Here is a 14,697-nt window from a genome sequence, read left to right on the forward strand (position 1 = left end):
ATTTTCATTTTCATTTTTGAATTCTCAGTTCACGCTTTTTGCAGTTCTCTTTTCAAGTCTCTAGATTGGAGTTAAACCGTGAGGGGGACGGAGAGAGTGAAGTACAAAATGGGAGATCGTATGGAAGCGTCTCCCTCTTCGGAACCGCTGGATCTCGACACTATACGCAGGTTTATTTCTCTCTGTCTCCATCTCCGTCTCTGTCTCTCTTGCATGCGTATAACACACTTCTAACTTTTGTTTCATTGTTTTTTTTTTTTTTTGGTAATATAAATGTTCAGTCGATTGAGAGAGCTCGAAGCTATTCAGAGAAGTTGCAAGGATGATGTGAATGAAGTATCCATGTCCGATTCTGAAAGTTTACTCAAAGACTGTACTCTCCACATTGAGGTAATTTCGGTTTTCTGTGCACATTAAGGTTTCAATTTTGACTCTGTATTGCATTCTTTAAGTGAATTTCTTTTGTTAACTTAATTAGCTTTTTTTTAGTCAACTCTGTTTTATTTTTTGAAGATTTCATGTTGCGTTGAACACTATGAAAATTGTGCAGAACAAGGTCAAGCAGATTGTTGCAGAGTACTCTAACGTTGATTTCTTGGGCATTGAAGATTTGGGTGTGTGTCTTTTTTGATTTTATGCTCTTGTTCGGAGTACGTGGATGCTGCTTGGAATTTTAGTAATATTTCGAAGAATATGTTTAATTTTCACTTAAAAAACATGGACCATAAGGTTGCTATTGAAGTTTCCAATAACTAAAATGAGAACCGAAGGCAACTAAAAATAACTGAAAAAGCTCAATTTAGTGAGATATTATTTTATGAAAGTAAAGATAGTTTTTGTGCAGATTCATACTTGGAGTACTTGAAGAAGGAGCTCCAGACAGTGCAGGCTGAAACTGCAAAGATTTCTTATGAAATTGAGCTTCTCTCAAGAACCAATGCTGAAGGTGACAATTTATAATTCTAATATTATCATGACATTTTTTTAGACATGTATTATCGTAAGTTTTGTTTCCAATGGATGCCTGAACTTTCTGCAGATTCTAATAAACTAGAGAGTGATCTTGAAGGTTTACTGTGTTCTTTGGATTTCGTTGAATCAAAGGTTATTTCTCCCAACTCCAGTCACTGAACTTTCTAACTTGGTTACTCTATGATAAGAATAAACAATTCAAATTATAAGTTGCCTTTTTTGGTAAATAAGATCCAATCAACAGATAAATGGTTGTTTTCTTCATGGTATTATTGTTTATTTGAATTCATAACCTAAGCATCTTCATTATGTCTCACCTTTTAGGGTATGGAGGAAGCAAAAGAGGATCCACTTAATTGCTATACCGGTGGAGAAGATCAATCAAATTTGACCAATGCACACAGAGATGAGAAGTTTGAGGTCTAGCTCTTTGGTCCTTGTTATTTGATACTGTATTATACACATCATAGTGGAGGAAGTTAATATTTGTGTGATCTTATTTGGAGCGCGGAGTAATATTGACAGAAATCCCAAATGATGAGTAGATGTGATTTTGATTGTGCTCTATCTTCTCAGTTCTAACCATGTCTTACAATGTGCTCGTGTTGATACATTCATTGTTTTCACGAATAAAATGATAATGACGGTTTATGACAAAACTTATGGAGAACTATATTTCAGTATTTCGTACTTCACTCTCTTATGACTCTTTCATATACCTTTCAGATTTTGGAACTTGAAAGTCAAATTGAGAAGAACCAAATAATTCTGAAGTCCTTTCAGGGTCTTGATTCTATGTTTAAAAGGTAATTTGGCTATAGAATTATGTTTTTTATGTCATATATCTTTTTGGTTCTGTTTGAAAGATACACACGTGCACACGCACACGCACACGCACACACACATGTATGTCTGTGTGTGTGTGTGTACATATATTTCGAAGAGCCAAAGCCCCTACTTAATTGGGGAATCAGAACCCCAAACAATGACCTCATCCACGTATCTTAGATAGAGAGAAGTACCGCAGAGGCTGATGGCTCTTCGTGAAAGAAAAAGTACCTTACCCTTTCTTTTATTACTTTCAGATTGAATGTTGTAGAGCAGATTGAGGATTCATTGACAGGTTTAAAGGACATGGAGTTTGACGGGAACTACATTAGGCTGTCTTTGCAAACATATATTCCACAATTAGAAGTCTTAAAGTGCCAGCGAAAAAATGAAGATATTGCTGATCCATCTGAATTGAATCATGAATTGCTAATAGAGATTTTGGATGGCAGTTTGGAACCAAAGAATATTGAGGTATGACTTCCTTTGCTTGTCCATCTTCTCAAATATAAAATTTTGTAGGTATACATGAATTATGACATTATACTCCTTGTCTGAGTTTCTCTCTCTGTTTTTGTGTGTGTGAAATTCAAAATTTTAGTAAAAATAAATTTTATTGGGGTAATGCAGCTGGTTTCTGGCCCTTGTGCTGCCTCATTTGGTGCAATTTTTCTTTTTATTGGTTGCTTTGGGTATAAAGAGAAAATATGACTTTTAGCTGGCCTGCCTTTTGAGGTGAAACTTCATACCCATTACATGCTGTTCTTTTTGTTGTAAAGATGAGTTCTGCAAATGCTGGTTTAAATAAAACATTGACTTTTAATTTATCTCTCATTTCTTCTTCTAAAACTATTGCTGATTCAATATGTCATTTGATTTCTTTTTTCTTGGATCATGATCTAATTTTTTCTGCTAAGAGCTTATGCTGTTTTGATACTTGGGCGTCATTAGATGGTGGAATCCATGCAGTCTTCTTCGTTTTTCTAAACTTTGCACTGTCTCAAATTGTTATTTGTCTTCATGTCCTTAATTTTGTCCTTTCCCTCCATTTCTGTTGGCTCTTGAAAGTTCCTTTCTTATGCAAATAATCACATATATAATTACCATGTATTTAACATGTTTTAAGAACGATAATTTTTTCACCAATGTGATATAAGTAAAGTTGTTGGCTGAAATCCTACCTTTAAAAATTCAATAGTCTTAAGGACTAATATCTGTTTTAGTATTCCAATTTTTTATTTGGACAGTGACATTCTTTTTTTTGGTCCAGATGTTTCCAAATGATGTATACATAGGTGACATAGTTGATGCTGCAAAGTCTTTCAGGTTTGTACATTTTGAAGGTCGTTGATAGATCTGTAGTTTTATGAACGAATGTTTGTATTTAACATTTAATTTTTATAAGGGAAACTTTTTTTAAAACAGATGTAGTATTAGACAGAGAAATGGATTTCATAGAAGGAGCCTATAAGGTATCCTCCAGGAAAGAAAAAAAAATGCATGGGTCAAAGAAGATGCATTAAGACCAAGTAGGATCTTAATCCCTTCTCAATGTGGATAAAGATACCTCTCTGAAGAAGTTATGAGCCTTAGCATAAATATAATGAAAGCATCATTGTTACCCTAAAGAATAAAGATTTACTGAGATCGTTGCTTAAAACTTTTAACCCTTTACTCCAACCAAAGGACCCATAACTTTGCAAAAATAACTTTGCTTGGGAGGCATATAGATAGTGCATTCTAACCATTGATAAACTAAGGAGGGGTCAGGTGCTGGTAAACGCGTGTTTTCTCTGCAAGAAGGCAGAGGAGAGCTGTAACCACCTATGGTTGCGGTGCCGTACTGTGTATGAGTTGTGGACTTTGGTGTATAGAGCAATTGGGATTAAATGAGTGATGGCTGGGTTGGCTAGGGAAGAGCTGTGGGCGTGGGAGTATCTGAGAAGCAGGTGCACATTTGCTGATCTGATTCCTCTCATCGTTTTGTGGACAGTGTGGAAGGAAAGGAACAAGAGAGCTTTTGGTGGATTAGACGATACAAAGGGTTTTGATGTTCTTAAAAAATAGATGGTTTAGGACCCTAGAGTTTTTGTTATTGGCTCATCTTCCAGTAGTTATGAAGGCTTTTAGAAACTTTTTTTCTCATGATGACTGAGTTGTAAATACTTGTACATGAGTTGCACCCCCTTGGTGCTTATAGTAATACATTTTATACTTTTTACTTCAAAAAAAAAAAGAAAAAATCGTGCGGGGCAGAGAACAATTTTCAGTAGCTCAAAATTTTTACAAAAGGATGGAAATTCCTTCATTTTTGTCTGTTATCTTTTCTTTTTTTTTTTTTTTGGCTTTCCTTTTCAGTATTCTACACTTATTTACCCAAAATCTGTCCTAACCCTTAATTTGCCTCTAAAACAGTCCAACAATTAGCAATTAAAAGCCCTTGTTTCTGCCAAAATGACCCTTGAACAGTGGAACTTAAATCCCAAAGCAGCAAACCGAGGGGCTATGGTTCAGTCCTAATTTAAGATAGAGGTTCAGGTTTAAGCGCTTGCCTTGAGCAAGATTAGCATATATTTTGATGTACTCAAAAAAAAATAGCATGAAGCAGCAGCAGTTTGATGGTTTGTCCTGTCTGTACGCCTAATCTATAACCATAAACACATCGTAATGAACCTACAGAACTCTACAGCTTCTTTTCATTTTTATTTTTCTGTAAATTACTCAGCCTGGAGCCCTGAAAGTCATTTTCAACTACCATCCACAAAATTCTGCGCTAACATTAAGCTCCAGCTACCCAATGATGAGCATGAGCACTTTAAGATCTTTCTTTGTCGATGTTGCGTAGAGATTGACTGGCTACCATTTCTCGAGGGTAGTTTCATTTTCTCTATTTTCTTCCATATTTTTTCCCTTTTTAGGAGGATGCCCAATCCTTCATTTGACCTACTACTCTTTCTTTATCTAATAATATTTCTTTTCCTACCCTTTAGAAAAAATTGAGTTTGTACCCACAATCAACTCGAGACTCTAATTTCATATCCACTGAATTAAGTTTTAAACAAACAGCTGCACTAAATCTTTGATCGAGCATATATAAGTTGCAGGTGTATCAGTATCAATGGTGCACATAATCAATTCTAAATTCTAATTTCACAGTCACCTAATTATGTTTTAAACAAACAGCTGCACTAAATCTTTGATCGAGCATGTATAAGTTGCAGGTGTATCATTATCAATGGTGCATAGAATTTGCAGTAATTTCTAAAATGTTGCAGGCAGATATCTTCGAAGTTAGCACTGCTTGATGGTAGGTCTTCATTGGAGTGGGTTGTCGGAAAAGTGCAAGAAAGAATTATCCTAACCACTCTCAGAAGATTAATGGTGAAGAGTGCAAACAAGTCAAGGTTAGGCCATTATATTTGTGAGTAAATATTCAGAATTTGTTTTGTACTTTATGTCTTTATGTTAGAGATTTTACACTGTCTTGTGTGTAAATCCTGATGCAGGCACTCATTTGAGTACTTGGATAGGGATGAGACAGTTGTAGCTCATTTGGTTGGTGGAGTTGATGCCTTCCTGAAGATTTCTCAAGATTGGCCACTTTCAGATTCTCCATTGAAACTTATATCTCTTAAGAGCTCAGATCATCACTCAAAAGGAATTTCCTTAAGCTTACTTTGCAAGGTTGAGGTGAGCACCCCAGTTTTTGCTTTTAAGTCTGTTTAATGTCATTTATGGCTCTAGAAGCTTTATTGTTAAGTTGTTAAGCTACTATATGAAAATGTTCATGTGGTTTTGGACCACCAAAGTGAAAAATAGCATGACAAACAAAAAGCAAAACCACATTGCCTGCTATGATTTCTAAGAGCATATGGTTATTCCTCATGATCTTTGCTGGAATAGCACCCTAGCTCCCCCTCTTTCTCTTGCATTTGTTTAATGGTTCTTATAACAAACTTTTGACTTGCTGATACTTACCTGTTTGCTAATTCTATTCTAGGAAGTGGCAAATTCGTTGGGCATACACATGCGACAAAACTTATCAAGCTTTGGAGATGCTATTGAAAAACTACTCATAGACCAAATGCGACTAGAACTCCATTCAAATGATATGATCGAAAAGTGACTACAATCCAATTTTAACAATTATTGGCAAGCTAAAATGTTATTGCTTCCCGTGTATGTAATTGTTGAGTTCTGTCTTCAGTGCCAATTTTCCTGCTGATGAAATTATCAGTAACCCCGCTGCAAACATCAGATCCTTGAAAGCTTAGACAGGAGGATACAATTTGGCACCATCTTTGTATATGCTTATGATAATCATGTCACTTTGATTGTCTATATGAGCAATTAGTGCTTTGTTTTCTGTCATTTAGATCTCTAACATCTATCATGCGCACTCAGTTGCATGTCTCCTTGATGTGGTTTTCTTAGTGGAGTGTTTTAGTGTTTTTTTTTTTCTACTTGATATATTTTTATTTATTATACATATATATATTACTTTTTTTTAATTAATAAATAGTGGCAGAACAAGTTCAAGCAGATTTTTACAATGCAAATCCAAACCTTTCCTCCACCCCCCACATTTAAAAACATGCTTCAACTTGTACTGGCTTGGTTTTGGTTAAAACCCACAGCAAAACAGAGAGGGAGAGTCTGACAGATCAATGAAATCCACCATTTTCTATTTTATTATTTTTAGTCTTATTATTATTATTATTTTTTAATCTAAAGATCTCTACTTTAACTGTTCTCTTAAAATTCATACATTTTAGAATAAAAATTGACAAAGAAAATAGTTAGCCTAGTATATATTTTTTAAATAAATATATATTTACTCCAAGTAATTTAAAGAACTTTTGCTGCTTCAAACACCTTTCTTTCACACACTCCAAATTATAGTTGTGGACTTTCCTTGTCTTACAGAGTCATAAAAATCTGGATTTGAATTTTGACAAGTTTCAATTAATTTCTATTAAATTAAAGGGAAAAAAGAAATGCTTGAAAGTTCAGTTTCCTTGGGTTATATGGGTGTTATAGAATTGCATAAACTATTTGTCTGCCTAAGTTTAAAATAGTTAATTACCGGGACGAGTTCAACTTGGTTAAAATAGTGTATATATTTTAATTTTCAGCTTATGAAAGAAGTTTGAAGACAAGGTCAATTTTGTTTAGAATAAGAAACCTGTGCATATATACCTAATAGTCTCCCTCTCTTTCTCCCTCCATGTATGTGTGTGTGTGTAGATATACACGCAGAGAAAACAATCCACCTGGTTAGGACTGGAAAAATGGAAAAACTCCCTAATGATATAACTGCTGATATTCTGTCGAGATTGCCTGTCAAGTCTCTTATGCAATTCAAATGCGTGAGCAAGCCATGGCGTTCTCTGATTTCCAGTTCAAAATTTGCCCAACTGCACCTTAAAAGATCAAAGCAAGACACCATTACCAACCCTTACAAACTCCTGATCACAACATTTCCTCGTCAATCTATCGTTGACCACGAAGCATCAAGCCATGACAGCAACAAGGAGTTGGAAGCAATATCAGAGCTTGAATACCCAATTAGAGTTCCAGATCTCGAAGCTGAAGTCGCAGGATCTTGTGATGGGTTGGTCTGTTTGGTGGTTGACTACGACAACTTCATTTTATGGAACCCAACTACTAGAAAATCCATGGAGTTGCCAAAACTTAATCTTTCTCCTGATCAAGGTACTTCCTTTTTTGGTATTGGCCATGATTTTTCTCTTGATGATTACAAAGTAGTGAGAGGTGTTAGCTTCGAATCTTCTGATGGGTCTAAAGAAACTAGAATTGAAGTCTTGACATTGAAATCCAAAACTTGGAGATCAATGACCCAACACCATAGTTCTGGTTATACTTATACCATGATGGAAGGACCTAGTGTTTCTTTAAATGGGGCTTTGCATTGGTTGGAGAGACCAGGAAACAATCAAAACGAACCACTTCAAATCTTTTCATTTGATCTGGGGGAGGAGAAATTCATAGACTTCGTGCCATTCCCAGATAATTTCATTGATGAAACAATATTGTATTTGAATATGGGTAGTCTAGGAGACTCGCTCTATTTACATTGTTATAGAAGTGGAGAATGTTTTGAAATGTGGGTGATGAAAGATTATAGGGTGAAGGAATCTTGGAGTAGAGTGTTTTGTATTAGTTGTCCAAGTGAGAGACTTCCATTGTATGAGTACTGGGTCACAACAGTATGCTTCACAAAGAATGGGAAGCTTGTGCTGGAGGTTGATGGAAGGGAACTGGTTATGTATGATGGTGAAGAGCAGGGATTCAAGAATTTTAGGTTGAATGCTGAATGGGATTGGTTTCATGTGGTTCGTTTCCAGGAAAGTTTAGTTTCACCTTGTGGCTGTGATGATAATGTTGATAGCTAAAATTAAAAATTGTGAAGGATCTTTGACAGATTATTTTATGATCTTGCAGGTTGTTGATTGATTATAATATTTGTTGGGAAATTTCGAGTAATTTTTATGTTAATTCTATGTATAATTGAAGTTAATTTGTGATTATTTTTTTATTAACAAGTTAATTGTAGAATTAAATATATGAATGGAGTTTGGTCTAAATATTCATCAAATATGGAATTATGATTAACTTTTATATACTGATTGATTAAATAAATTTAATTATATTTATATATATATATATATTTTAAGAGATATATTTGGTCTTAAAATAATAAATTATAATAAAGAAAAGAAAAAAAAAATCATTATTTTGGTCAACTCTGACTCAATTTTTATGTTAATCTTAATTTTTTTTTTTTTTTTTTTGCACAACAATTTAATTTCTTTTTTCAAGAACACTGACAACATGTTTATGAATTATTTTAAATCAAATGTATGTTAAGAGTTAAGAGATCCAAGTTAAACAGAAAAAATAATAACTAAATTACTGTTTAATTTAATGATTTGTATATCGAACTTGAATTCTACTTTCTTATATATTTTTATTTTATTATATTATAATCTATATATACATATATATATATCTATTATCTATTTTTAAAATAAAACCAAAGAATTTCAACTTGTTTAGAATAATAGTAATAAACCATACTATCAGCTCCTCAGCTTCTGAAACAAGCTTAGAGACAATGTCAGCTTCTTGGAAACCACACTTGTTTCTTATTCATTTATCATCATTGATTCTAATAAATAATTATTGATGGGACTAATTTTAAAAAATAAAAATTAAGAGAGATAATTATAATAATTAAAAAAAATTATGAACTAAATTAGAAAGGAACTTAAAATTTTTATTAAGAAAAAAGAATAATAATAATTTTATGGAGAAGGAAACAAAGAACATTCCCAGACTATCCCGTTCCTCCATTGACAATATCAATAACTGCAACAGCTGCTACGACTTGAGTCTCATATCGAATAATCAGAACTTGTCGTGCTCTCTTCCCTCGCCGTAGAACGACCCATTTATAAGTTCTGTAGAGCACGATCTTCAGTTATTTGGCCGAGACTACTATCACCTTTTGGGTTCATGTAATGGGTTTGATTTTCCTCCACACTGACTACCGTACTCTCTTTCTGTGGAACCCATTAATTGGATCGTTCACGAGATTGTAGGACTCTCAGGAAGTGAAACGGGATCTGGAGGTTTCGTGACATATGGATTTGGTTATGAGAAAGTAAATGGCGACTACAAGGTGGTAGAAGTAGTCTGCCATGGCCAGAGGACAAGTGTTGAGCAAGTGAAGGAGTTCTTGATGAGGTACAATTGTTGGAGAAGCATTAAGGGACTTCCTCCTGGCATTGTTGTTGAGAAATACAAAGTCTGGTGTATATGGGAATGGTGCTTTAAACTGTGATGGTATTTGTCTTGGCAATGGTGCGGTACAGTCTCAAGGTCGCCTTCTTCATCGTCTTCTGTAATTGTTTCTTACGATCTGTCAAGTAATAAGTAGCAGGAGGTGGCACAGTGGGTTTGTGAAAGTGATTGCTTTGCGCTCACACTTGGGGCTGTGGGGGGGTTGCCTACGTATGGTGTGGTATTGCTGCAGATGTGGTGGTGATGTTTGGGTGATGAAGAAATATGGGGTTAAAGACTCATGAAGTAAACTGGTGAGTATCAAGGCTTGGAGGAGTATGTTGAGAAACACTCGGAAAGAAGACTTTAAAATCTCTCGTGAAGAAGGCTGCAAAATTATAAAATAAAGAATCGTTTCAATTCTCTTAAAAAGAACAAGGTATCACTCGCAAAAAAGTCAAAACACAATATATATATATATATATATTGTGGACAGGAAAGAGTAAATGCACTTAATAAAAAATATATAGTAAAATAAGAAATAAAATTAGGATAAAATGAATTCATTGCATATAAATGGGCTGCCTTATATAAGCATACAATCAATATAAATGAAAGTCATACTCCTTTATTCTCTACCACCACTAGCTTCTTTACTAACCAAGTCATGTCATTTTATTCTCTACTACTAATTTCTCCACTAATGAGTATTCAACAAATCTATAAAGAATATGAAACCAAAGCCTACTAACTTCTCCACTAATGATAAAAACAAACTCTAACATCTATTTTAATAAATTAAAATAAAATAAACAATAAATTTGATCAAATAAAGAACACGTGCTGGTTGGTGTTGTAACTTTAACAGAGTATACAGAACCTATGTGAATTTCCAGAAACAGTGAGATAAACTCGATCAAATAAAGATCACGTGCTGGTTGGAGTTAAGAATCTGGGTTAGCTGCTCTCTACAGTTCTAAATATGATGCATTTCAGTATCTTTTGATTGATGGGTTAAGCAGCAGTCATGATGCAAAGCTGTGTGTTGAGAGTTTGGTTTCTCCTTGCGGGGTAATTGGGATAATGATTTTTTTCTGAAAACCTTTTCCCTTTTCTGATGTTGTATTGATCTTTGATTGTTATTTTATCTAATAAAGCTCGGAATCCTTTCTTATATTTAGAGGTTTCTATTAACATCCAAGTGAACAAAATAGAGAACAGCTATCTTTTTGTTTGCCTAAGAAGAACTGGGCTGCAAGCAGTCCAGACTTCCTGCAAAACAACATGCAACGCAAACTAAATCCACTTTCAACATAAAAACATTTTATCTCACTGGTTTTTAACATTTTTTCTACAATTAAACAAAGTTTTGGTTTGATGAATGCCATGGCTCTGCTAATGAAAGCCGCTGGATATCAATTTTCCAGAGTCTGATCAGTCATCTCCTCTCCGTGTTTGGACAATTTGTCATATGTAATGGTGGACTTTCTAGTGTCTTAATCTTTTAAATAACTAGCTATTATACAAAACCAACATGGTACTCACTATAAATGCTTACTTGCAGTACTGAAAGGAAGATCATATTAGGCAGTTATCTATCTGATGCCAAGGAAAATGGTATGAAGGAATTTATGGAAGCTGCACCACTACCGTAGTTCACTATATTCAGAAAGAACAAATTATAGTGCACAAATATAGTCGGAGAAGAAGAAATTGATATATTTTATTAACCAAGACTATAACATAATATATCAGTATACAACCATATCGAGAGTACACAATTAAATGCAACGAATGACTGATCTTTACACTTCTCAACATCTCAAGCATTCTCCCCCACTTCCCAAGTTGTTTCCGCTGGTCGAGGACATGATGCTTTAAGAAATGGAACATCATCCATCAACAATGAATTGATCATCTTGATTGTCTCCCTCAACCCTGGTGTCTCCATGAACCATCCCATTCACATGATGCAAACTCTGCATCATTTGAGAAAGATAATGGTTGCTTGCACCAGTATGGTCGGAGAGTCCAGCTGGGTGCCCAGCCCACTGGGAAAACATCCCGATTATCTGGCTGGTAAGGTTTTGCTGCTCATGAAGAATCCGGGTCTGCATCTGTCCCATTTCTGCACGGTGCTGATTCAACATATCATCAATCCTCTTCTTCCATTCCATCCTCCGCCTACTCATCCTCTCTTCCCATTCCCTCTCTTGAATCAACTCTTCTTCTCTTCTTCTTCTTTCCCTTTCTTCGAACTCCTTCTCCATAGCTTCCCAGTCCTGCATCCTCTGACTCTTCAACTTTTCCCAAGCTTTCTCTCTTTCTTCTCTCTCCTTTTCCCTCTGATCCAATTTCCGTTCCCATTCTTGCTCACGTTCCAACCAAAGGCTCTCCCTCTTCTGCCTGTCCCGCTCTCTCTCCACATCACGTTGCTCAAATCTACCCTCCATTTCCCGCAACTGCCCCAACTGATTGGCAAGAAACCCAAGTGCTTTCTTCTCCAACCCCTTCAACACCTTCCTCTTCTTCTTGAGATTAGGACCACCGGGATCCACTTCTTCATACACAAAACCATCTTCACCATCCTCCTTCACCCTATCATTACCATTATAGTTTTCATCTCCTTCTTCACCATCATACTCAAACCCCAATCCCAGCACCCCATTTTCTGCAACATCAATCCCTGCAAAATCCCCATCCCCGGAATGAGCCATTTGCCCAAACTCCACCATATCTATCCCTCTTTCTCCGCCAACAAAACCCCCATCATTCTCTCTATCCTCGTTTGCCCCAGCTACCATATCATGACTATTATTACCATTAATACTATAAGAAGCAGGAACATCCCCAAAAACATCCTTGTACAGCAAAAAATTCGCCCAGTGAGTCAGCCCCTCTACCCAATCAAACTCATCCCCATTACACTCGACACCCGAATTCTCAACTGACAGGTCGGGCTTCTTGATCTTTTGCTTCACAAGCAAGTACTGGTGCCTCATATTTTGCACCTTTGTGGAAACATCTTTCCAAGTCCATTGCCAGGGGAACGCGATAGGATCGCGGAGATGGTGCACGGAATTCACATGGACAGCGATGGGTTTATACTTTTTCTCGCGTGTTTTCATTTTTGCGAGAGTTCCATCAGAGACCATCTCCCCATATTTGTCAATTAGGGTTTTCTCCTCAACCTCAGTCCATTTCTTTCTTCTCGGTGGCATCATTTGATACCGATATCAACAGCAGTACCGATACCAATACGGACTTCACCTACAAAACTAATTTCGAGACCCTCGCATATACAATCGTATGGCATCGAAGAGAAATCCCAAAACCAAACCAACCCAGATAAAAAAGTCTTCAAAATCAAGAACCAAGAGTCCGGGACCTTACCTTGACCAAAAGACTGCAGAAGAAGTGATGAGTGAAGCTAAGGACTTTGTGTGGATTGGTGGAGAGCAAGGCGGTGAACACATAGAGAGAATTTTCCAAGAAAAACCGAGAGAGAAAGTGATGGAATCTATCGGAAAGTGATCTGTGTCGTCGATTTTAAGACTTTCCAGTCTTGAAAAAAAGCGAGAGGAAAGCGACGAAAAAGTTGGGTTAAAAAAAAAAAAAAAACATGAATTTGCAAAAAAGGACAAGAAGGGAACAGTCACCGGGTTCTGTTTACCCCGGAGGACAGTGAATCCGGCGTTTTTACAGTGCCGGGAAATCAAAGTCGATGGCAGAATTTGATTGGTTGAATGGTAAAACGTCGGCGCAATCCGGAGATTTAAGACCTATTTGAACGATGTTTTAGTAAAAATAGTATAATTTTTTCAAAAAAAAAAAAATTTAAAACATTTTTAAAGACATTGTACGATTTTTACTGATTTAGTCGTGATTTTTAATACTATTTTTTTTTATTTATTAAATTATTTTTCGCACAATTTTATAACATGCAAACATTTCCATCTTAGAAATTTAATTATATATATTTTTTTATATATAAACATGTAATTAAATTTATATGCTTATATTTTTTATTTAATTATATTGATTTTATTTTATTTATATATTTTATTATATATATACATAAATTTATATATTTATATATGTATTAATATATTTAATTATATATTTTTTATATATAACATGTATTTATATATGTAATTAAATTTATATACTTATATTTTTAAAATTATATATACATGTATATAATTTATTTAATTTTATTGTATCTACATATATTTATATATTTAATTCTATATATTTTATTATATATATAACTAAATTTATATATTTATATATGTGTTTATATATTTAATTATAAATATAGATGTATGTAATATTTTCATTAATATATTTAACTAAATATATTTTTATATTTTTATATTTAATATTTTTTTAATTTTTTAATTTTTTATTTATTTTTATATACAATAAAACAGAAATAAAATAGATAATTTATTCAAATATATAATCATGTTATACTATTAATATAAATAAAAATAATTATTACCACCATACATTAATTAATTATTATCTAAACATATTTAAATTTAAATATTAATAAATCTAGCATACATCGAACTAGTATACAAATCATTCCATCTGGCCTTTAGGAATTGAGAGAATTTTTGTCTTTGTTTTTCAACCGTAAAAATGTAACAAATAATTAGGTTGTTGCCTTAAAAAAAAAAAAGGTCTCTCGCGGTACTTTTTTCACCATTTATATTGGTTACTTTGTATATAAAATATTTATTTAGTTAGTTTTAATATTCCCGAACTCATTAAATATATTTATATATATGGGTATGTATAAGTTTATTCATTTGTAATTTATGAGGAAAAAAAATTCAATTGAAATTCTTTTACATAAGAATTGATATATAATATGTTATATGATAAAAAGACAATTAAAAAATATATAAAAAATAAATAGAAAATATTAATATTAAAAACAAAAATGTATTATAACGTGTATAATGGTAATTATAACTGTACTCAATGATCTTTAGATCATTTAATGTTTGAATTTTTTAATATTAAAAATTATATTCAAATAATTTTCTAGAAATAACATATTCAAATGCAAATAATTTTCTC

At 34.0% G+C, this 14,697-nt stretch overlaps 3 protein-coding genes across 3 annotated transcripts; 2 read left to right on the forward strand and 1 right to left on the reverse strand.

Annotated features, from left to right (window-relative positions):
- Positions 1-9: 9 nt before the first annotated feature.
- LOC110811957 (reverse transcriptase-like protein) lies at positions 10-6,171 on the forward strand. The gene is made up of 12 exons (XM_022038587.2): positions 10-170; positions 282-390; positions 551-614; positions 845-946; positions 1,040-1,104; positions 1,297-1,392; positions 1,699-1,778; positions 2,058-2,274; positions 3,071-3,126; positions 5,076-5,204; positions 5,307-5,490; positions 5,801-6,171. Exons 1-12 carry the CDS (start codon positions 109-111, stop codon positions 5,924-5,926), a joined length of 1,290 nt encoding a protein of 429 aa, XP_021894279.1. The 5' UTR covers positions 10-108; the 3' UTR covers positions 5,927-6,171.
- Positions 6,172-6,941: 770 nt separating this feature from the next.
- Positions 6,942-8,341, forward strand: LOC110811976 (F-box/kelch-repeat protein At3g23880-like). Its single transcript, XM_022038612.2, has one exon. The coding sequence runs from the start codon at positions 7,032-7,034 to the stop codon at positions 8,214-8,216; it is 1,185 nt and encodes a 394-aa protein (XP_021894304.2). The 5' UTR covers positions 6,942-7,031; the 3' UTR covers positions 8,217-8,341.
- Positions 8,342-11,301: 2,960 nt separating this feature from the next.
- On the reverse strand, positions 11,302-13,315 carry LOC148266656 (uncharacterized). Its single transcript, XM_088215435.1, has one exon. The coding sequence runs from the start codon at positions 12,828-12,830 to the stop codon at positions 11,499-11,501; it is 1,332 nt and encodes a 443-aa protein (XP_088071561.1). The 5' UTR covers positions 12,831-13,315; the 3' UTR covers positions 11,302-11,498.
- Positions 13,316-14,697: the final 1,382 nt, after the last annotated feature.

This window comes from Carica papaya, chromosome 3 (genome assembly GCF_054855325.1).
Source record: "Carica papaya isolate Zhongbai chromosome 3, ASM5485532v1, whole genome shotgun sequence".
Classification (NCBI taxonomy): Eukaryota; Viridiplantae; Streptophyta; class Magnoliopsida; order Brassicales; family Caricaceae; genus Carica; species Carica papaya.